This window comes from Herpailurus yagouaroundi, unplaced genomic scaffold (assembly GCF_014898765.1).
Source record: "Herpailurus yagouaroundi ecotype Mexico unplaced genomic scaffold, PumYag 182, whole genome shotgun sequence".
Lineage (NCBI taxonomy): Eukaryota > Metazoa > Chordata > Mammalia > Carnivora > Felidae > Herpailurus > Herpailurus yagouaroundi.
Window position 1 is genome coordinate 19,482,844 of NW_024412413.1, and position 25,071 is coordinate 19,507,914.

The 25,071-nt window shown below is 34.7% G+C and overlaps 2 protein-coding genes across 3 annotated transcripts in view; one reads left to right on the forward strand and one right to left on the reverse strand.

Annotated features, from left to right (window-relative positions):
- Positions 1-4,225: 4,225 nt before the first annotated feature.
- Positions 4,226-22,579, forward strand: PMCH (pro-melanin concentrating hormone). Of its 2 annotated transcripts, XM_040491067.1 has the most exons (5): positions 4,226-4,280; positions 12,275-12,476; positions 21,455-21,642; positions 21,977-22,175; positions 22,464-22,579. In XM_040491067.1, exons 2-5 carry the CDS (start codon positions 12,449-12,451, stop codon positions 22,511-22,513), a joined length of 465 nt encoding a protein of 154 aa, XP_040347001.1. In that variant the 5' UTR covers positions 4,226-4,280; positions 12,275-12,448; the 3' UTR covers positions 22,514-22,579. The 2 variants fall into 2 exon arrangements, with proteins under 2 accessions (XP_040347001.1, XP_040347000.1); XM_040491066.1 differs by lacking the exons at positions 4,226-4,280; positions 12,275-12,476 and having other exon boundaries at positions 21,394-21,642.
- A 468-nt stretch (positions 22,580-23,047) lies between these two features.
- PARPBP (PARP1 binding protein) overlaps positions 23,048-25,071 on the reverse strand; it is a 67,241-nt gene continuing 65,217 nt past the window's right edge. Inside the window, exons 10-11 of the mRNA XM_040491068.1 lie at positions 23,927-24,062; positions 23,048-23,444 (exon numbers count right to left, since the gene is read on the reverse strand). Coding sequence (XP_040347002.1) covers positions 23,104-23,444; positions 23,927-24,062 — 477 coding nt within the window. The 3' untranslated portion in view covers positions 23,048-23,103. The remainder of the gene's footprint in view (positions 23,445-23,926; positions 24,063-25,071) is intronic.

A 25,071-nucleotide genomic window follows, 5' to 3' on the forward strand; every position in this document is an offset into this window, starting at 1 on the left:
CTGTATCCACTGGAGAGGCTTAGAAAAAAATGACGAACCCAATAGCAATAAGAGCTCTGTTACCCAGATTGTAGCATTGAAATTCCAACTCTCACTTCAAGACTTTTTGAAGAAATGACAAATTCAGGTCTAGCAAAAGAAATGTATAAGATGAACCGGGAACAATGGACCATACTAGATGGCAAGAAAGCTATCACAGACTCTGGAGCCCATGTAAAGAGGCTCCCCCTGGCCAAAGATGGAACAATTTGAGCTCTAAGTCATGTAATAATTTCAGTGAATGAAACACAAAAAGCATGTTTAAATTCATGAGTTCATATTAATACTTAGAAAAACAAAAGTAAAAGATCACCTTTTGAGAATGAGAGGGATGCCAATTCATTATTGTGAACACTGAAAATAAGGGGGAAAAAAACCAAGCATTTATCCTTCATTTCTTATATACAGTGTACCACCAAGAAACAAAATATTAGACAAGGGGAAACATCTCTTATAAAAGTATTTCAAATAATAAATGAAAAAAAAATGATAAATTAGAATTTCACCACTTTTAAACCCCCAATTAATTGAGCATCAATACTTGATAATAACATGAATAATTATGTGCTTCTTGATTAAACAAAACAAAAACCTCACTTACACTCTTACTGAAGGGATCAAACATGAGTTTTATTAAGTCTCTGGATCCTACTACCAATTTGCATGAAATAAGGAGGGCAAATAAGTAGGTTGAACTTCACCGTAAGTACATAATTAGTAAAATCCTGACTGTAGGAAATTCTACAGGTCAAATATCTTGGGCTAATCAACAGATAAATTGTGTAAAAAAGAAAAAGATGGAGGCGAAACCTATTTTCAAAAACAGACTTCTAAGACAAGTTTTGGGTTTTTTTTTTAATGAGTAAGACTAAATTATGGTGTCTAGGTATGCACACTTGAGTATTCAAAGTACATAGAAATTCAAAGAATCCATTACTATAAAAAAATAATAATAATAATGGTTATTTTTGAGGTGTTAACTAGGAGGTTGAAAGAGAGATTGGGCACACAGAGGTTTGTGGAGTGTACAGAAAAGTTTCATTTCTTGAGTGGTTATTTTCTCTTGTAATAACCTATTAAGCTATACATTTGTGTGAAGTTTCCTTGTGTATTTTTGTGTGATTTTATAACAAAATGGCAAAAAATTCCACTAAATATTTGTTAAATGGTCAAATAGCCTTATTAAAATAAGTCCTTAGCAAATGTTGCTGCTGTATTTAAGTTCTAGTTATTTATGTAAATTCTAGTGAGTTAACATATAGTGTAATATTGGTTTCAGGAGTAGAATTTAGTGATTCGTCATTTACATATAATACCCAGTGCTCACCACAAGTGCCCTCTATAATACCCAACACTTATTCCCCCACCCACCCCGCCTCCAGCAACCTTCTCTATAGGTGAGTCTCTTACAGTTTGCCTCCCTCTTTTTCTCCCCCTACTCCTATGTACATGTTTTGTTTCTTAACTTCCTACATGAGTGAAATAATATGGTATTTGTCTTTCTCTGACTTACTTCACTTAGCATAATACCCTCTAGCTCCATCCACATCATTGCAAGTGGCAAGATTTCATTCTTTTTCATGGCTGAATAATATTCCATTGTGTATATACACCACATCTTTATCCACTCATCAGTCAATGGACATTTGGGCTTTCTGCATAGTTGGTTGATAATGCATATTGTTGATAATGCCGCTATTAACATTCAGGGGCATGTGCCTCTTTGAATCTGTATTTTTGTATCCTTTAGGTAAATACCTAATAGTGCAATTGCTGACTTTTTGAGGAACTTCTGCACTGTTTTCCAGAGTGGCTGCACCAGTTTGTAAGAGGTTTCCCCTTTCTCCATTTCCTCACCAACATCTGTTGTTTTCTGTGTTAATTTTAGCCATTCCGACAGGTGTGAGGTTGTATCTCATCGTGGTTTCTATTTTTATTTCCCTGATGATGAGTGATGTTGATCATCTTTGCAAATGTCTGTTAGCCATCTGGATGTCATCTTTGGAAAAATGTCTATTCGTGTCTTCTGCCCATTTCTTAACTGGATTATTTGTTTTTGGGTGTTGAGCTTGATAAGTTCTTTATAAATTTTGGATACTAACCCTTTATCAGATACATCATTTGCAAATATCTTCTCCCATTCCATAGGTTGCCTTTGATTTTTGTGGATTGTTTTCTTTGCTGTGCAGGTTTTTATCTTAATAAAATCCCAATAGTCATGTTTGCTTTTGTTTCCCTTGTCTCCAGTAACTTGTCTAGTAAGAAGTCGCTATGGCCGAGGTCAAAGAGGTTGCTGCCTTTGTTCTTCTCTAGGATTTTGATGGTTTCCTGCATCACATTTAGGTCTTTCATCCATTTTGAATTTATTTTTGTGTTGGTGTAAGAAAGTGGCCCAGTTTCATTCTGCATGTCACTGCCCAGTTTTCCCAGCACCATTTGTTGAAAAGGCTATTTTCCATTGGATATTCTTTCCCGCTTTGTTGAAGATTAGTTGACCATATAGATAGGTGTGGGTCCATTTCTGGGTTTTCTATTCTGTTCCATTGATCTATGTGTCTGTTTTTGTGCCAGTAACATACTGTCTTGATGACTACAACTTTGTAATATATCTTTAAGTCCAGAATTGTGATGCCTCCAGCTTTGCTTTGCTTTTTCAAGATTGCTCTGGCTATTCAGAGTCTTTTGTGGTTCCATACAAATTTTAGGATTGTTTGTTCCAGCTCTGCGAAAAATGCTGGTAGAATTTTGATAGGGATTGCACTAAATCTGTAGATTGCTTTGAGTAGTATAAATATTTTAACAATATTTGATCTTCCAATCCATGAGCATGGAATATTTTTCCATTTCTTTGTGTCATCTTCCATTTCTTTCATAAGTGTTCTTTAGTTTTCAGAGTACAGATCTTTTACCTCTTTGGTTAGCTTTATTCCTAGGCATCATGGTTTTTGGTATTGCTGTCATATTCTAAAATGAGAAAACTGAACAAATGAAGTAATTCGAGTTTTCATGATGTCATCCTTCAAGTGGCATTAATCATTCATGCTAGTGTAACATTACCCTGTATTAATAAGCAAACCACATAATGAACTTCTACCAAAGATAGGTAAATGTGATTAATTTCAGTAAGATTTATTGGGTGCCTACTACGTGCTTGATTTTTCTTTCCTGAGTGAACAATACTTCAGGTCATGGGAAATACTTGACTAGCCAGGGTCAAACAAAACGTACCAAAAATATTTCATTACCTCAACCAGTTTTTCCTTTATAAAAGTAGAAAGTGTATTTTTCTTGCTTTCCATATAGCTACATTTAAGTCATATTCATAAAAGTGGACTCATGAGCAATTTCACACTCTTAATAACAGTAGTTTTTCCACCTGCCCACAGTTTACCAACAATAATATATGCTAGACAGTGAGAAAGACTGTAAGCTATCAACATAATATCTATACTCCTAATTTTCTTTACTTTTAATACTATTTGGGGTGTCAACTAGATCTACCTAAAAATTACTTCCTGGCTTCCCTTGCAATAAGGAATGATTTTGTGAGAGGTAGATAGACATACCTTGTGTGGCTTCAACTGATGTGTGCTATATTTTGCCTTCCTCCCCCCCCCCCCCCCGACCTCTTTTCAGCCAGAAATACAGATATGATGACTAGAGTTGCAACAACTACCATAGTGATGTTGGAGATGGAAGCCGGTACTAAGTATGGCCAAGAACAAAGAGAGAACCTAGTTTCTGGTGACATGTGGAGCCACCACACTGGCTGTGCTCTGATTATTCCCAAACTCCTCTTTGCATAGGAAAACTAATCTCCCAATTTATTTGCTTCTATTGTGAATCTGTTACTCCACTAATTATTAACCAATGCAAGAATTCCTTTGATTATTATGGGTACTAGCAGTGTCAGTGTCTAACAATAAAAAGCACACACAGACATACCACCTAGAGAAGTCTAAAGGAGGTTACAAAAATCAACAACAAAAAGAAAATTCTCAGAGGTGTGAATTACACTTCATACCCCCTTCCATATTAAAGGAGAATTTCTAGGACTTAACAGCACAAGCAAGACTTGCTGATTTGAAGGGAAAAATGAAATTAAAATAATAAACAATGATAAAGTGCCAGTCTCCATGGCACTTCTAGAACTTTCTATGGAATGTTATTGGCAACAGCAGCGGCGGCAGCAGTACTGAAAACATTTATAAGGCATCTGTATAACTGCAAATTACACAGAGGTAAGCAGGGTTTGAATCAATTTGACTGCTTCCTAAGGAGCAGTCATATATGTACATCACAATATATGAAGAGCTTCAAGGACACAATGATTGCCATGAACAAGAAAAATATACTTCTTGGCAACTACCAGGACACATCATTTGTTTCCATCATTGGCAAGATCTTGGCTGGAATTCTTTTGGATCAGCTACTGTTCAATGATGGCAACTGTGTACTCTCAGAATAACTGTGGCTTTAAACCACAGGGCAACTGACATAATCTTTGCTCTATGTCCGAAATAAAAAAAATACAAAAGGCAGTCTGCATATTACTAAATTTATTAGCTGCACAGAAACTTTTGACACTACCTGTATACCTGAACTATACATTACTATGTAACTTTTTGTGCCTGTTTTGTAAGGATCTAAGAAGTTGGTGAGACTGTACATATTCGTTAATTAACCAGTGGTTGTTTAAACAGCTACTTTATATCCAGCATTATGTAGATTATAGCTATTTGTATGATTGACTATTTAATGAGTATCTCTCCCATTAGAATATAAGCTTCATACAGAAGGGCCTGAGGCTCTCCTGCCAACTACTGAATTCCTAATGGCTAGCACAGTGCCTGGCATGTATTATTAGATACACAGTAACCATCTGTTGAATGAATAAAAGCACAAGAGAACTACAAAACACAATCCTTATACTTTCCCTGGGGAGACAAAACATAAAGTAACTGTTATCTTATTATCTAGATCAATCTTCACAGTTCCCACTGTCTAGGGCAGTGCTGTCCAGTAGAATTGTCTGCAATGATGAAATGTTCTATAACTGCACTGTTCAAAATGATAGTGACTAGCCATGTGTGACAACTAAGCACTTAAAATGTGGCTAGTGCAACTACACTATAGTGCCCTTTATTCATCTTATGCTACATAGCCTGATTTGCTTTTTATCAAAATTTCAGTTAAGAATTTTCTTAGAGTTTTAGGGGCACCCGGGCGGCTCAGTTGGTTGAGCATCCGACTCTTGATTTGGGATCAGGTCACGATCTCAGGGTCATGGGATTGAGCTCCATATCAGGCTACATGCCGAGTGTGGAGCCTGCTTAAGATCCTCTCTCTCTCCTTCTGCTCCTCTCCCCCACTCACGTGCTCTCTCTAAAACTAAAAGTTAAAACATATATATTTTTTTAATTTGAAAAAAGAACTTATTGGAGTTTTAAGTAGAGAATGGGGAATCCTAACTTATGGTTTTCCATTAAAGTGTCTCTTTGCTACCACTACCACTGCCCCCAAAATATACACAACTAAAAGAAATCTAACAAGACATTTAACAGGTTGTTTACCTGGGAATTTCACTCCACAAAGTTGTAAAGAAAGGGATTAGAGAGTTTAGCCATTTTTGACTACATGGAGAATTAACAGCATTTCAAGTACACAGTAGTAAATACTAAAATCAATCAGTCTAAACCAAGCATTTAGAATACAGAAAAATCCACAGAAATATTATCTCCACATAGTGTTAGACAGGCAGACCATATCTCAGCAATCTGGGTGGCTCACTGGACTGTCACATTGCAGAACATTCATTGAATTATTCAATATACATTTATTGAGTGCTTACTATGTGCCAAACACTATTTAAAGCCTTGGGGATATAGCAATGAACAAACTGATAATATCCCTGTCCTGATGGAATTTACATTTTGCTGGACAGAGAAAGCCAGTCAGCAAAGAAATAAGTAAAATAGCATGTCAGGTGATACTAAGTTCTAGGAGAAAATGAAAGTGAGGAAGAGGGGCAGGGCCTAACAGGAAAGGGCTGTGGAGGGAAGACCTTACTAAAAAGATGACCTCTGAGACACAACTTAGAGGGTAAAGGGGCAAGCTGGCAGATACCTGGGGAAAGAGAGTTTCAGGCATGGAAACCACAAGTTTAAGAGACAGCAATTAGGCCAATGTGCCTGGAGCTGAGAGAGCAAGTTTAGAAGCGCAAAAGAAGACATCAGAAAATCAGAGAGACCATCAGATCAAGGAGAGGTTTGGACACCACTATGCAGCCTGAAGTTTTTTGACGTTTTTGAATTGAGAAGTGAAGTGATTTGGCTTGCATTTTCAAAGGTTTTGAAAAGACTGCTGGTGGGGGGCAGGGGGAAAAATGAAACAAAACAAATTCCCCTGTCCTCAGTTAGCTTACATTCTAATGACCAGAAGCAGGTATTTCTCAATCGCAGAAATAACTTTTCTTAACTCAGCTATTTATATAACTGAATTTTGGAAGAAGAGGAAATAGCACAGTGAGCTTACATAACATGGTCACGTGTATGTAATACCTTATTTGGAAAAAAGGGTCTGTGCAGATGTGACTAAATTAAGGATCCTGAGATGAATAGATATTCCTATATTATCCAGGTGGGCCCCAAATGCCATCACATGAACCCTTAGAGGTAAGGAGCAGAGGGATATTATGGACAGATACACAGAGGAAAGACACAGAGAAGATCTTATGAAGACAGAGACAGATGCAGCCAGCCACAATGCCAACAGCCACCAGAAGCTAGAAGAGGCAATGAAAGATCTTCCCTAGAGCCTCTGGAGGGACTGTGGCCCTACATACAGCTTGATTTCAGATATCTGGCCTCCAGAACTGTGAGAAATAAATTTCTGTAGTTTCAAACCATCAAATTTATGGTAATTTGTTACAGCAGCCCGAGGAACCTATCATACTTTGTATTGTCTGTCATCTTAACAAAAATGTATTCATACATTTACCTCTTATTTAATGAAAGTCTACTATATGCCAGATTCTGTTCTTAATACCAGGGTTAAGAAGGTAAATAAAACAAAGTCCTTACCCTCCTGGACACTGGGGAAAATGGGCAATGAACATATACACAAATAAGATAATTTTAGAAAATAAGAAGCACAGTAAAGAAAATGAAAAGATGAGATAGAATACAGAATGACTTAGAAGAGGGCTCCTTCAGGCAGTGGAATCAAGGAAACATTCTCAGAAATCATGCCACGTGAGCTGAGCCTCAGGATGATGAGGGATAAATGCCCATACAAATAATAGGAGGAAGATGCTCCTGACAGAGGGAACAGAGTAGGGCAAAGATCTAGAGCCAAAAATGTTATCTTGGCATATCAGAGGAACAGAAAGAAGGCCAACATGGCTAGACAGTGATCAAAGACTGAGGGAGAGAATAGTAAAAAACTTAGCAAGCAAGACAAAGGCCAGGCGACACAGAACATTTGTATCAATTACCTACTGCTATAATAATGCTGTGTAACAAACACACACAAAACTTTATGTTTATATAGCTTGTGCTTCTAGAATCAGCTGAAAGTCTGTTAGGCAGCTCTACTGACCTCAACTGGACTTGCTTTAACGTCTGATGTTTGAATGGGTATTTGCTGATCTAGGAAGGCCTCAGCTGTAGCAAGGGCTCTGTTCCATGTGGAACTCTCTCCAGTGGGCTAGCAGAGGAATGTTCTCCTGGTGATGGCAGAGGTTCAACAGAGAATCCTCAATGTGCAAGACAAGTTCAAGTCTCTTCTTGTGTAATATCTGCTAACTTCTCATTAGTTAAAGCAAGTCACCTGACTGAGGTCAAAGTCAAGGAGTGGGCGGGTCACCCTGCCCACAGTGGGAAGACAAAGTTACATGGTAGGGATACAGGGAATGATAAACAATTGAAGTCATCAAGACAAGTTTCTGCAGATACATAAGGCCTTGGTAAAGTAATGAATAAGAAACAATTATTTTCTAAATAATAATGTAATACAAATGTTGTAGGAGTTCAGAAAAAGGTATTTGACTATAATACTCAGAGAAAGCTACAAAAGAAGAGTCTTGAAAGGTATTTTAGTTTTAGATGGGCGAAGGGACAAGATGAGGGAATTTTAAGAGCAGAAAATAACATGAACAAAGTCATGATGGTAGAAAAGAGCACTGTATTTACACAGAATGAAGACTAGCATGCATACCAATATCAAGATGTTTCCATCTGATCCCATCTCTATCACAAACAGAAGAAAATGAAGTAGAACAAACGAATCTCATATGCATCCTACATAATAGAAACCAAAATGTTTTGAGAGTCTAGAGTTCTCAATGTGATAATCAAGAATGTCTGAGGGCTGAAGACAGCCATGAGAGTACAAACATAAGATTCCAAACATGTGCAACAATGAAGTCTCAATGCAGTATTTACCATAATGGTGAAGAAACCTGAAATTATGAATCAATGTATACAACAATCCTTTTTGGTAACCCAATGTTGAAAGCTATCATCACATTGTTATTTTGGAAGCATGCTATCAGATGACTCCAAAATTGCCAAGAATCAAAACAATATCCAAGAATTTTCTTTGCAAGGCAACTGAAAAAGTTGGCCACAAACATAATCTCAAGCATGTTCATGTAACTCTTGATGTTACTTATATCTTGATTCACGGCATTAAGGTTTTAAGGCAATTCTCAAGAATTTTCTAAGCTCTAAAAACTGGTAATGTGTAATTCACTAGAACAGGCTCTTCATTTGACTCTTTAAACAATTTTATTAATTCTGCTTATATGACACTAATAGCAACATCATCATCCAGTAATGAGATTCTGGGAAACAGCCAGTCCACCAGTGTTCATAGACAGAGATGAATTAAAATCTTCATACATAAATAAAAAAGAGGAAACATTATGCAAGGCAGCCCCATAATTCAAATACATATTATAGAGATATAAATATTTAAATCAATTAGCAGCCATGACAGAACAAAGCTTGAGGATACCAATGTTTCTACTCACTTGGTCTCATATTCACTGGGCTAATTTCAGTAGAGCATCACCAACTCTCCCATCTTCCACCTACCATCCCACAAATCCATTACATTGAGCATGGTGACAAGATACCCTACCCACCCACACTGTATCTGCAAAACTGAAAAGCTTTATAGCCTCTACAACCCTCAGCTGGGCCCCATATCACGAAGAATCTCTAGGCCTGAGAATCTCTATGAGCCTGAGCCTGTGTGCTGGGAGCCTTGTATCTCCCCCAAACCTTCAAATTACAGACTCAAGTTGATTCTTCACAGAAAAACTAGAATCAACTCATCAACTAAATTCAAACTCTTTGAGGTGTAACCTCTCAATTCCACTGCTGCATTCTGAGTGGCCTAAATGCCCACCAGGAGCTACCCTTTCCTGTCTACTATGTAAACACCACACACAGAAACACCACCATCCTCTTCTAAGAAGTGCTAGGACTAAATCTCTTGCCAGCCAAATCCACCTTGCCATATACCCTGCTGTCCTTGTTCTGCACCCAAATGTGAGCCCTCCAGTCATCCATCTTTCCCACACTGTCATCTCCAAACAGCTCTGTGCTTTCTCTTCTCTCCCTCTCCAATTTGTACTACACTTTCTGGGTAATAAACATACTTATACCCTCCTCCATTTCACTGATATTTTAACCACCATACATACTTAAGGGTTGGAAGGGGAATGAATGTCCTTTTTATTTCACACTGTCAATAACATGTGAAACCTTCTGTTATTTGAGTCCCACAGATTCAGCAATGACACTTCTTTCTCTTCATTATCATCATGATATAATATCTTCCACCTTTAAATAGAAATAGTCCCCTGGTGCCACATCCTCTTCTATCCACAGCCCAACTTTTCTGCATTCCTCAGCATAAATTGTTGGCATTTTGTTTATATTTAACATCTCCACTTACTCTCTTCCAATTCTTCCTTAAATCTTCTCCTACCGGGGTTTGGTCTCTACCAGCATCATTGAAACTTCATGTAGGTCACCAAGGACTATCCACACGGCCAAATCAAAAATTCTCAGTTCTTATCTTATCTCACCCAGTTGCATTTGGCACAGCTGATCACTGTGCTTTTCTGCATTTATTGAGATGATCATGTTTTTACTCCTTTATTAATTTAATGTGGTAAATCTGATTTTTTTTTTTAAAGTTAAACCAGTCTACTTTCCTGAAGTAAACCTCACCTGGTCAAGAATTATGATTCTTTCCACATAACTAGTTTCTACTAGATAATATTTTGTTTAGAATTTTTACATTTTTTTAAATTGTTTTTTTTTTTTACATTAATTTATTTTTGAGAAACAGAGTGAGACAAAGCATGAGCGGGGAGGGGGGGGTGGTGGCAGAGAGAGAAGGAGACATAGACTCCAAAGCAGTCTCCAGGCTCTGAGCGGTCAGCACAGAGCCCGACGCGGGGCTCGAACCCACCAACTGTGAGATCATGACCTGAGCTGAAATCGGACACTCAACTGACTGAGCCACCCAGGCACCCCTAGAATTTTTACATTTTTGTTGATGAGAAGGACTGGCTTACAATTTTTCTTATTGTAATATCTTTGTCAGGTTTTAGTGCCAAGTTTATGCTAGACTCAAAGTAAGAGCTGGGGAAATAGCAGGATTCAGAGAAACAGAACCAAACGTGTACATACATACATACATACACACACACATATATAGGATTTGTTATAGGGATTTGGTCTCCTGCAATTGTGGAATCTAACTGGGCATTCTCCATAAGAGTGTAGCATCCAATACTGGAGTCCCCAGGGCAGACAGTTGGGAGGGAAGATAGATGTAAAGTAAGGAAGAACAGGAGAAGCTGGAACCCATACGCATGAGTTGAAAACAGTGAAAACAGACTGAAACTCATATCTGATCTTGCTGTATCTGATATGTCCTGTAGGAAAGCTAGTGCCCTTTATCACAGAACTACACACACACACACACACACACGCATGCACACGTCCCAGGAGTTAGAAAAACTGAAAGTGAAAAAGGCAGAAAAACTGACTGCTGCCTAAGCCAACCAAATGAGCCAGCAGGTAAGCAGAATAATGTGTAAGCTAAATGAATGCTGATTCACACTTCTGTCCTCTAAATCTCTTACAAAATGTCTCTTGTGGCCAACTCCAACTAGAAACATACAGATAAAGGGAAGGAAATTTTGGAAAATATAGTTCAGCCTAGGTAAGGTGATAGATTACAAAGCTACCACAGAAACTGTTTCCTCTTTTTCTATTGTCTGATAGAATTTTTGTAAGATTGGTATTATTGCTTGGAAGAATATACCAATGAAGCCATTTGGGCCTGGAGTTTTCTTTGAGACAAAGGGTTTTAATTTATGGATTCAATTTATTTAGTAGATACAGAAATGTTTAGATTTCCTATTTCTTGTGTCAGTCTTAACGTCTTTTTTTCCTACAGCATTTGTCTGTCTCAGGAGTCAGCAAACTATGTCCCTCAGGCTATCTGTATTTGTACATAAAGTTTTATTGGGACACAGCCATACCCAGTTTTGAATCATTATGCACAGCTGCTTTCATGCTGCAAAGGCAGAGCTGAATAGATGTGACCATACAGTCCCCAAAACCTAAACTATTTACTATCTGGCCTTTTGCAGAAGGAGTTTGCCAACCCCTCATTCATCTCATCTAAATTTATTGGCAAAAAGTTGTTTATAATATTCACTTATTATCTTTTGTAATATCTGTAAGATCTATAGCAATGTTCTCTTTTGTCTTTCTTTCTTAAATGGTCTTGCCAACAAGTCATTAGTTATTATTCTTTTAACTTCGTAAAATTTTTGTATTCTATGACTGCCTTCTATTTTATTGATCCCTATTCTTATATTTAGTAACCTCTCCCTTTTATTTTCTTTGAGTCTACTTTGCTGTTCTTTTACTAATTCCTTAAGACATAAGCTTAGATAATTAATTTTTCAATTATTTTTATTTTCTAAAATACGCATTTAAAGCTATATATTTTCTATAAGCACTGCATAACTAAACCCCATCTTTTGCCATATTTTTGTTATCTTCAGTTCAAAGTATCTTCTAATTTCTATTGCATTTGCCTTCTTGAACCATACATTATTCAAAAGTGTGTTGCATAATATGTAAATATCTGTAGATAGCCTTAACTATTTTTCTATTAATAACTTCTGGTTTAATTCCAGAGCGATAAAAGAATGTACACTACAATTTTATAATTATAAACATGAAATAAAATATCCAAAGCAGTTTTGAAAGTGAACCAATTTGCGCCACTTATACTCTTGACTCCAATATTACTATAAAGCTATAGTAATCAAGATAATATGGTACTGCAAAAAGAATAAACAATTGGATCAATGAACAAATTCGAGGATCCCAAAATAGGTATGTACTTTTGGTCACTTAGTTTTTAAAAACAGCACCAAAGCATCACAATGAGGGTAAGAAAATCTTTTCAACAAATGGTACCTAAACAGCTGTATATCCATATATAAAAAGGAAAATAAAACCCTACTTCATACTCACATCATACACAAAAACTAATTTGAGGTGGACCATAGACCTAAATGTAAAAGCTAAAACCATAAAGTTTTTAGAGGAAGTATAGGGGAATATCTTTGTGTCTTGAGGTAAGCAAAGGTTTCTTAGGACACAAAAAGTAATGATAAAGGAAAGAACTGATAAATTCTATCAAAATTAGAAACTTCTGTTCATCTAAACACCCAACTAAGAAAATGAATAGTCAAGAGAGAGAAAAAATACATACACACACACACACACACACACACACACACACACACACACACAAAGCAAAGGATTTGAATTTAGGATATTTAAAAACTTGTTACAACTCAACAATTAAAAAAAAAAATCCCTCCCACAAAAAAAGAGCAAAAGATTTAAACAGACACCTCACAAAACAAGTATGTGAATAGCTAATAAGCACATGAAAAGTGCTCAGCATCATTAACAGAGAAATGCACATTAAAACCACAATGAGATATCATGTTCATCTATTGAAATGACTAGAATTAAGAAGACTGACAACATCAAATGTTGGTGAGGATGTGGAGCAATTGAAGCTCTAATAAATTCTTGGTTGAAGTGTAATATGGTAGAATTACTTTAAAAAAACCAATCTGATAATTTCTTATAATATCAAATATACATACCCTATGACCCAGCAATTCCATTCCTAGGTATTTACACAAGAAAATAAAAACATGTCCACAAATAGACTTCTACAAAAATGTTCATAGAAGCCTTATTTATAACAGCAAAAACTAAACACCAAACAACTCAAAAGTCTATCAAAAGGAGAATGGATAAACCAGCTGTGATTTATTCAAACAATGGTAATAAAATGGAAGGAACTATTAATTCACACATCATAGATTCATCATAGATGAATGTCAAACATGCTAAGTGAAAGAGGACTTACACAAAAGACTACATAGTGTGTGATTCCAGAACAGGCAAAACTGATTCACAGTGCAAAAAATCAGAGCAAAGATGGCCTCAGACACAGAATTGGGGTAAGGCATGGAGATGGGAGAGTGGTGGCAGTTAATGATGAAGAGGCAAGAGATAACTTTCCAGGGTGATGGCAATATCTTACCTTGAAAGGAGTTTGGGTTACATAGATATATAGATTTGTCAAAACTTACCAAATGCACAAATTGTACATTTTTTGTAAAATTTTAACTTAAAAATTTGTAAACAAATATTAAATTGTACTTAATGATATGCATACTGAAGTATTTAGTAGAAAATATATTGATACATGTATTTTGAAATGCATTAGAAGAATAAGATGATTAGGGTGCCTAGATGGCTCAGTCAGGTTAAGCATTTAACTCTTGATTTCCACTCAGGTCATGATCTCAAGGTTTATGAGTTGAAGCCACACTAGCATCATGGAGCCTGCTTACGATTCTCTCTGTCTCTCTCTCTCTGTCTCTCTGCCCTTCACCTGCTCATGCTCACTCACTCACTCTCTCGCTTTCTCTCAAAAATAAATAAATAAACCTAAAAAAAAAAAAAGAATAAGATGATTAATGGAGAGATAGAAAGATGGGTAGATAATAAAACAGGTATAGTAAAATATTAATGGTAGAATCTAGGTAGAGGTATATGGGTTATTCACTGTATAAATTTGAGGAGGAATTTAAGTTTTCTTATATCTTTTGGTAATAACTGAGCAATCTTGGCTGTTAGATTCATTAAATTAGCCATTAAGAAATTCAGGGTTCTCAATAAAACAATAACCAATCCCTTCGGTTTGCACTGCACTTAACTGGCATCGTATGGGAAAGATCTGTTAACTGGAGAAAAGAAAAATTTGATAAAGCAACTTACAAATACATGGTGTTAGTAGTTCTTCAGAAAATGAAGATCACATTTGATATAAACCTTTTGCCTTTCCAAGGTTTTCTGAACCACCCAAGTCCATCTGGCAAGAGTTTTTCTTCTTCAAAGTTCCTTTCTACCACTTGGGGACACTTCATTTTCAGCATCAATGGAAAAGAAATCTACTATGCTCCACTGCACATCAGAGTAACCAATGTTTCAAAAAAAAGTTATCATTTAAGAAAATTGGAAACTATCTCCATAATTAAATGATTATGGGAAAACCTCATACTGTTCAGAGTGTAAGACAATTTAAACAAAATAAAGGAAAACATTAACTAACTTTTCTAAACTGTTTAAATGGTTTGAATTTGGTCCCAATTTTGGGTGAAGATCAGGCAAACCAATTCATGCAGTGAAAATTTAACACAAAATACATAATTATAAATATTTATTATACTTCTAGAATAGCAGCTAAAAAAAATTACCATTAACAAGGACTTTTGTAGATTAAATAGCACCTCCAAAGCAGGTTCAAACCCTGGGGAAAATCAAGGCACAACTAACATTAAAAAGATAAAGAAAGCTCTAAGAACAAAGTCAGAGGAGTTCAGAGTCTTTTATTATAAATGCTCTCAGAAAACATATCCCTAATAAGATTTAAGTAGTCCCCAAAAGAATTAGCAGCTCTTTCCATCTCTAACAAAACATACTTACAGAAATCAGAATATTAAACAGCCATTGAAGAACGTGAAATATAGCCCTATAACACAAAAGTTAAAAAGGATATAATTTAGCATGCATTATATATACATTTTGCACAAAGATTCCCTTGCAGAGAGAATTTTATACTAAAGTATGAAGTGATATATCCAACTCCAGTGATATGGCAGACTACTTATGTAGAGACCACCTCTCAGTAAAAAACATCTTGACAAAATGCTTGACAAAAACATCTTTTATAAAGTATGGCTGGACGGGTGGTAAAATAAGGGAAACCATACGAAGCTAGAAAAGAAAAAAAATTCCACAGGACTTAACAAGGGTTACAGACAACATTTGCTCTGAGAGATTCTGTGAATTCCTGGTGGCCTAGCACCTGGTTTTAATGACCCACATATGCTGGGACAGAAGACAAACCTTAGGACCCACGTAAAATGAGAGCTCAGATCAGAAAATCCCACATAAAGCTGGGAACCCCATAAGGAAGTAAACGACCAAAAAAAAATCCAGCCTGTAGAAGGAAACAAGTCTATGTTGGGAATGGCTCTAAGAAAACAAGGGAGGGAGATGGGGCGGGTGGAGAAAAAATATATACTGTCCTGAGAATTCCTAATGACAAAGGCATACTGACTTAGTTTGGTATTTGTACTGATGCTGTGGCCTGAAAAGCCTCAAGCAGAAATTTTAAAGTGGCCCTGGGTTGCTAGTGCTCCAGAGGCCTGGCAGAAGCCAACACAAGAATTTCAAGAACTCCTTTGGATACAGTTCAATGAATATATACAAAAAATGAAAATTCACTAAACACATGAAGAAGACACCATGAACTAGGGATAAGCAGAAATAAGAAACTATAGAATCAAACAGACAAAGATAGCAGATACTAGAATAATTAGATACAAATATAAAATCAATGTTTAAGAATAGATTTAAAGCAATAAAAGATTTCAAATTTTTAAAAATGGAAAACCATTTTTAAACTGACCAGGCAGATATGAAAAGGAACCAAGAAGAATTTTTAAAAATAAAAAATATAAGAAATTAAAAGTTCAACACAGATTAAACAGCAGATTAGATATAAGTGAAAATGCACTGGTAAGCTGGAATATAACTCTGAATAATTATTTAAAATGCACAGAGGCAGAAAGAAAAACTAGGAAAGAGAGGGTTACAAGAAATAGAGGACAGAGTAAGCACAGAGGCCCAATATTATATTGGGAATTCCAGCAAAGGGAAAGGCAATATTCAAAGGAATAATAACTAATAATTTTCCAGAATTCATAAGAAACACTCAACCTCAGATTCAAGAATCTAAGCATAAATTAAAGGAAATCCAAACCCAGACACATCATGTGAAACTGCAGAACATCAAAGCCAAAGAGAAGATTTTAAAAGCAGACAGACAGAAAATAGAGATTACCTATAAAGACATCATGATTAAAACCGACAGCATTGATAGCTCACTAGTAACAATGAAAACCAGAAACTGAAATAATAATGTACTAAGAGAAAATAATAGTCAAATAAATGACTGTATAGACACGGACACCATTTTTTAAGAACAGCAAAATACATTTAACTAAAACAAAACAAAACTTAGTTCATAACTAACAGACCCTCACTAAGTTAGCATCTAACTCAGTATACTTCAGAAACTTGTATTTCAGAAGGAAGACAATTACCAAACAAAGATCTCAGATGTAAAAAGGAATGGTGAGGAAAAAAAAGTAAGCTTGCAGGTAAATCTAAACAAGAGTTAACTGCATAAAACAACAGAATAGTCTCTATTTCATTAAAAAAATCAAGACAGAACTTAAATCTTAGAAAATAATAGCAATGGGGGGACTGGGTGGCTCAGATAGTTAAGCATCTGACTTCAGCCCAAGACATGATCTCACAGTTGGTGAGTTCGAGCCCCACATCAGACTCTCTGTGCTGACAGGTCAGAGCCTCAAGCCTACTTCGGATTCTGTGTGTCTCTCTCTGCCCCTCCTCCATGCGACTCTGTCTCTCCCTCAAAAATAAATAAACATTAAAAAAATAACATAATAGCATATAAATTAGGAATAATGGTAACTGGAGCTAGGATTTGAAGGTGTTTACCTTATTTGGGAGAAATGCAGAAATACAGATTAACTAAAACATAAATAACTAAAGATGATATTAAAATGTCTAGGGTTGCCTCTAAAAGAACAAAAAATAGATTAAATTTAACCAGAAGGCAAGAAAGGGAGGGTGGAGTGAGGAAAACATATTAGAACAAATAAAAATCACAAAAGAAGACAGTGGTAATGAATCTCAGTAATTCAGTAAACAGAATAGACTAAAGTCTCTAAGTAAAAGACAGAATTGTCAGACTAAAAATTCCAAACTTAGCTACATGGTATTTACAATAGGTATATCTAAAACATAAAGATACAGGAAAAATAACAGTAATAGACACATTATTAATGCTGCAGAGGGTCATGATACATGATTTGGCTTATAAGTAAGATGAAACAATTTCTAATTTGAGTGTCCTAATAACATAAGCTCAAAATAAATAAAGCAAAAATTGCAAACTACAAAAAGAATTAGATAAGTCCATTGTAGTGATTTGTGAATATCTCTTTCTATAATAGATAGTTCATGTGGACAAAAAATGAATAAAACATCTAAGATTTAAACAACATATTATCATGTGTCATCTTATGGAGACTTATAGAACCCTGATCTCAACAATAATGTATACATAGTCTTTTAAGAATAGACAGAACTTTTATGTAAAGTGAAGATATTATAGGCCATAAGGCAAGTTTCTCTATGTTGAACTATATGAAATTTGTATTTGTATGTCAAAAACAGTTAAAAATCATTACATATTGTTGAATCTAGATTTCAAATACTCTATAATTTATAGACCAAGACTTCTGACACAACTTTGTTGAAAATTGGTAGCCCCTGCCCCCAAATTTCAATTCCCATATATTTGGAATGTTAAAAGTACCTAAGTAACTGAGGGGTCAAAGAAGAAATAATGAAAATAATAAAAACTTAGAATTAAACACTGAATATTCACTTATCAAAATTGTAGGAATTAGCAAAAATGATACATAAAAGGAAACATATAGCTTATTTTCTTAAAGTCTAAATATTAATGATTTATTCTTCTAATGTAAGAACTTATAAAAATTAAAAAATATCCCCCCAAAATAATAAACAGCAGAAATTAATAAAATAGAAAAATATAATAAAGAGCAACAAACCAAAAGTTTGTTTTTGAAAAGGCTAACAAAACTGATAAACTTCTAGGAAGCCTGATCAAAACAGAGGGATGAAAGAGAGACAGGCAGAGACTGTAAGACTACAAGTAAACATAATCAGAATAAAATATAACTACAGATGAAGCAAGAATTAAAATATTTAGAAGAAAATATTATTAATAACTTTATACTAGCAAATTTGAAAACTTTAGTGAAATGGACAAATTCTATAATAATACACATTCCTGAAACAAACTAAAAAAGAAACAGAGAAGCTGAATACTCCTACAGTCACTGAACAAAGTGAATTCATCGTTATAAAAAAAAAAATCCCAGCAAGAAAACACCATACTCAAATAGTTTTTACAGGAGAGAAAATAAATGCAATAAACATATTCCCCAGTTCATTTTATGAAGCTAGCATAACCTTAAAGCCAGACAAAGGCAACACAAGAAAGAGAAAGTACATATCAATCTCACTCATGATAATAAACGTAAAATGTACTAAATCAAATACTACCATATTGACTCCAATTATATTTTTAAAAGGTTTGTTTCATGTACACATGGTTGATTTAACATGAGAAAAATCTGTTCATTTCACTTACTAAAGATCGAAGGAGAAAAATGATATGATCATCAGCAAAACATTAAAAGCATTCTCTCTAAAATCAGTCATACTGCAAAGATGTCTGTTATCTCTATTCCCAACATTTACTGGAGGTTTTGGTCAGTATTAGTGTGCATGCTTACACAGACAGACACACAGAAGAAAGACACACACACACACATACAAATACAGAAGGGCTTGGAAGGAGGTAATAAAATGCCATTATTTTATTTTTTATATCAATTGTCTTCATGGAGAACCCCAAAGAATTAATACATTTATAAACTATTTGGAATTAAAAAGAATCTAGAAAGTTTTTTGTTTATAAGAGCACTACACAAAAGCCAAATGCATGTCTATAACCAACAATAACATTAGAAAAGGTAAATTTCTTAAAAATACCATTTATAATAACTAAAATAGTTTAAGTATAATTATAAAGAATTATAATCCTTTCAACAAAAACATGTAAGAACTTTATGAAGAAAATAGTAAATGTTATTAAAAGATTAAAGAAGATCTAAATAAATATGGAAAAGTACCATGTCCATGGATAAGAAAATGAATTATCCTAAAAGTGTCAATTACCCTCTAAAATTAATCCACAGAACTAATACTATTCCCTTCAAAATCCCACCAAAGTTTCTCACAGAACTTGAAAAGATGATGTTAAGATTTATATGAAAAAGAAATGGACAATAGCCAAGGAACTGCTGTAGAAGAAAAACTGGTGGGTGAGCAGGCAGCTAGGAAACTTGACCTACCAGATATCAAAAATTATTTTAGAATTATAATAATTAAGATTGTTGATTTGGCAGTGTAAGAAGAGTTCAGAAAGAGACACACATGTATACAGAAAGTTGATATACTGCAGAGACAGCAGTGCAGATTAGTAGACACAGGACAAATTATTCAAGAAATATGTAAAAACATTTGGAAAAAGTAAAATTTATCTCTATTCTAAATCATACACAAAATTTCAGATGAATTAAGAATCTAAATGTCAATGTCAAAACATTTCAGCTTTAGAATGTATAGAAATATGATAATGATCTCAGGGTTGGGAAAGATTTCTAAATAAAAACATGTTGAAAGTACTAATCATATTATGAGGGAAAAATTTTTAAACAATAAAATTTAGCAGTTTGGTGCACCAAAAGAACCATAAAGGGGTTGAGAAGACAAGTCACAAAATGAGAAAAAATATATAAAACACATGTAACTAACAATAACATCTAGGATATAAAGAACTCCCATAAATCACTATGAAAAAGACAACCCAAAGAAAAATGGACACAGATTTTTTTTAAGGGGCATTTTACATAAGAGGAATGACAAATGGCTCATAAATATATGAAAAGACATTCAACTTCTTTGGTAATTAGAGAAATACAAATTAAAAGGACAATAAGATACCCAAGTATTGGTTAGGACATAGAGCAATGGGAATTGTCAAACCCCTGCTGGTGGGCAGGTAATTGGCTACCACTATTCTGTAAACATTTTGGCATTAGTAAAGCTGAACACGTGTATTCCATGACTAATTCCACACCTAGGAATATACCCTAGAAAATTTTTGCACATATGTACCAAAAGACAAATACAAGACTGTATTCTACTTGGAGGGGTCAAAATGAGAACTTAATTGCAAAATGTTTAATTAACCATTATACAACATATTCACCAAAATTAATATTTATAGAACACATAAATACTCTTTTCATGGACTTCTTATTCATTGTTAAATTCATAATTAATATCCTCTTGTAAATGCAGAGATAAAACACAATGACAAGCCAATTTTTGATAAGGCATGAATGACTTTTTGTTCACACTGACAGGCATATATACTTTAATTACCAAAAACTAAACTGAGCATTTATGAAAGAAAATCCTTTTGGAAGACTACTTCAATTTAATCAGGATTAAAAGTAAATAAAACCTTTATCATCCTTAAATAAAATAACTTTAGCTTCAATACCATGCCTAATCAGAAAATATAGAGAAGAAAACAGTAAGAGTATGGAGAGCCTGGTGTCCCATGGTCTTCCTTAATAACAATCCACTTTCAAGAGACTGTAATCTATTCAACAGAAAGCATTCTACCAAGGATCTTAATCAGATCCTGAGAAAATACACACTCAAAATAAACAATATGCCACTAAAACCAAAACAATGTAGGTATTAGCAGCTATACAAGAGGTTAGCCTCTATCTGATGAGTCATTTCTAGAATGATGAAAGTCTACGTCTTTGAAGTGCTTTCTATTCAAACTGGAAAATATATAAAGGTAGGAATCACTTTCAAAGCAGGTTGACTTGAGAAATTTTCCTTCACTTTACATACTTTTATTTGACTCTATGCAAACATCAAACTAAGAATGGCAAAAATGAGTCTCTCTTCCTACATATTAATACTAACTTTTTCTCTGTTTTCTCAAGGCATTTTACTTTCAGCATCCAAGTCCATAAGAAATTTAGAAGATGACATGGTATTTAATACATTCAGGCTGGGGAAAGCTTTTCAGAAGGATGATACTCCTCAAAAATCAGTCGTCGTTCCTTCTCTGGAACAATATAAAAATGATGAGAGCAGTTTCATGAACGATGAGGAAAACAAAAATTCAAAGGTAAGTGGCAATGGGACTTATCCTTTTTTCAGTGGAAATCTGAATGATGTTTACAATGCTTTTGAAAGTAAAATTTTATAAAAATATATGCAAGCAGTCACATTATGCTTTAGGACAACTGACGAAATTTCGTACCATAGCAGGTGGTTTTTCCATTCTGGACAACACCTCTTATCCAAAAGGTTTTTCCCAAAACCCTGTATCTAATGTATTTTTAAAGAGTCAAAACAGTACAGAGCCATCTTTGAAATGATCAGTGAGAATACTATACAACTATATTATAGTTCTATTCCCAATAAGACAGCTAAAACACAAATCAACCTTTTCTTTACAGAACACAGGCTCCAAACATAATTTCTTAAATCATGGTCTGCCACTGAATCTGGCTATAAAACCTTATCTGGCACTAAAAGGATCTGTAGCTTTTCCAGCTGAGAATGGAGTTCAGAATACTGAATCAACACAAGAAAAGAGAGAAATTGGGGATGAAGAAAACTCAGCTAAATTTCCTATAGGAAGGAGAGATTTTGACAGTGAGTAGTCTTTTTAAAATTCAATTCTTACATCTTAATACTATAAAAGAGAATTCTGACTTTAAGTGGATCTGGATCCAATCTTAACAAAATCAAGTAAGACCATGGTTCAATTACACTTGACATTAAGTGCCCCCTGCCACAGATGTGGGATTAAAAAGAATTTAAGAGTTATTGTAATACTGACTTACTCAGAATTAGCTGTATAAGATCCATTCTCTTATTTCTAATAAATTTTGTGTGATAATAATAGTCCTTTAGACAATTTAAACTTTTTTATTCCTTCAGTGCTCAGGTGCATGCTGGGGAGAGTCTATCGACCTTGTTGGCAAGTCTGAAACCTGCTGGACCACATCTTTCCTGAAGAAAACAAAATCATTTAATTGTCTGTCCAGGAAAAAGCCCTTAATGTTACTATGACTTATATTATTTAAAATGTCTGTTTTAAAATAAAGTAAATAAATCTGTAACTTAAATGATATGCTTTATCTGTGCATTAAACTTTGTGAATATTCTGCATAATTATGATTTATGAGTATTTTTTAAATGCTTAACATACTAACCTTATATACACTTCAGACCAATATAATAAAGAATCATAACTTATACCTTGATCTCTTTCTTAATTTTTTTTAATGTTTACTTATTTTTGAGAGAGAGAGAGACAGAGACAGAGCATGGGTGGTGGAGGATAGAAAGAAAGGGAGACACAGAATCCGAAGCAGGCTCCAGGCTCTGAGCTGTCAGCACAGAGCCCGTTGTGGGGCTCGAACCCATGGACCACGAGATCATGACCTGAGCTGAAGTCGGACACTTAACTGACTGTGCCACCCACGCGCCCCTATACCTTGATCTCTTAAAAATTAAGTAGATGCCTTTGGTGAATGGTTTAATATATACAGAAATCTAAAGCAAATAAAAAACAAATTCATAGTCTAAAATATTGAGTTAACTTTGTCTGGCCAGTAATCAATTTGTCCTTGCCTGTACAGTTGTTGCTTTTTGCTACTCTAGCTATTTTGCCACACAATTTATTCTGGAAATTGTTTGATGTCTTAGGTATTTTAAAATTTTTATGTTGAGATGGTTCATTTCCACTATCACAAAGATTATTTTCATCATCTAAATCCACCTGTTTCCTCTTTGAGCTTTTATTTCCTGTCTGACTACTTGATTTCCTTGCAACTTTTTCACTTTTACTTCTGTCCAGATGAACATTTCCAGAACTCGTTCCAACTGTTGGTCTTCTAACAGATGAATTTACACCTTCTGTTATGCAGGATGAAAAGAGGAAAGAGATTACATAATATTTAGTATTATTACCTATGAAAATTTTACAATAAAGTTTAAAATTCACTAAAGAATATTCAAAAATTTGATTTGCAATCACATAACACCATAAATTACATGATTAGCAAATACAGCCATATTACTATCACATTAATTTTCATTTTCCCCATATCACTTTTTACCCATACAAACAAATATTTGCTTTGTTTGAATGCATGACACTTAACCCTTAAATACTACAAGTGATTTCTTAAATACATTTAGTTGAATCAAACTGTGTCCTATTCCTCCTAGATTTGTACATAGATATAACTTTTTAAATAAACTCAGGTCTTAAAAATATAAACCTTTACATTTCACATTTCATACTTTTCAAAACAAAATCTAGTTTTATTTAAGTTAAAACTAATTAATACACTAGAATTAAATTGTTATTTAATTACTCAAATAAGGTCAATTACCAGAAAGGTCATTTTCCATGCGAAGTACATACAAAGGCTCTGATGCTGAATTAACATCATTCCATTTATCCTTGCTTATTATGCAGTCCTCTTTATAAGTACAAGCAAACTGGGATCTAATTAAGGTTTGCTTCATCTAGTAACAGAAAGAAGAAAGTATACAATTTATTTTGATTTACTTTGATTTATTTTTTCATCTAAATAGAAATATACTCTATATTAATCAAGAGATCATAAAAATTTCCCTTGGGGCACCTGAGTGGCTCAGTCAGTTGAGTGTCCTACTCCTGATTTTGGATCAGGTCATGATCCCAGAGTTGTGAGTTCGAGCCCCATGTCAGGCTCCGTGTTGAGTGCGGAGACTGCTTAAGATTCACTCTCTCCCTCTGCCCCTCTCCCCTGCTCACTCTCTCGCTAAAATATTTTTTTAGTTGCCCTTAAAAATCCCATTATTCACTGGGAACTTTTAACACTTGATGTTTCATAATCTGCAAACTCATTCTTTGCTACAACTGGCATTTTTGTTCTTTTCAGTAATACCACCTTTATGCACATTTAAAAAGTTTTGTAACAGTTTAGAAAAATCAATTTGAGACTCCAGAATATGTGAATACTTAAATATTTAGGAAAATAAGAAAGATGATTCAAATATATCATTCTAGGAAGATGTGACCAAGAGATTTAATGGTCCAATATTCAAAATAAAAGCTCACATTTATCTTCAAAGATCATAAGTAGGAGAAAATCAGAAAGCGAAATTTAATTCTCAACCACTAAAAAGGACGTCAAGGAAGTAGTTTTGGAAATGTACTCTGCAAACATAAAACCAGTGGCTGATTTAGGGAAAGAAATTAATTTCAGAACAAAGTAATCTATATGGACAATGCAAATTTCAGTAATTACAGTTGATATATAATGACATTTAGTTATAACTTGCAGATATCTCCAAATTGAGATGTCAAATCCCTTTCAGAAAAAGATGTTTAAATTTAAGATAAATGAGGGGCACTTGGGTGGCTCAGTCAGTTAAGCGGCCAACTTTAGCACAGGTATGATCTCACGGTTTGTGGGTTCGAGCCCCACATCAGGCTCTGTTTTGACAGCTCAGAGCCTGGAGCCTGCTTCGGAATCTATGTCTCACTTTT

Bases quoted from the DNA above. Each gene is read 5' to 3' on its own strand.
- PMCH (XM_040491066.1), top strand. From the start codon at position 21,394: ATGGCAAAAATGAGTCTCTCTTCCTACATATTAATACTAACTTTTTCT. The intron at 21,643-21,976 runs GTAAGTGGCAAT...TTTTCTTTACAG, and splicing joins AGGAAAACAAAAATTCAAAG to AACACAGGCTCCAAACATAA. The intron at 22,176-22,463 runs GTGAGTAGTCTT...TTATTCCTTCAG, and splicing joins AGGAAGGAGAGATTTTGACA to TGCTCAGGTGCATGCTGGGG.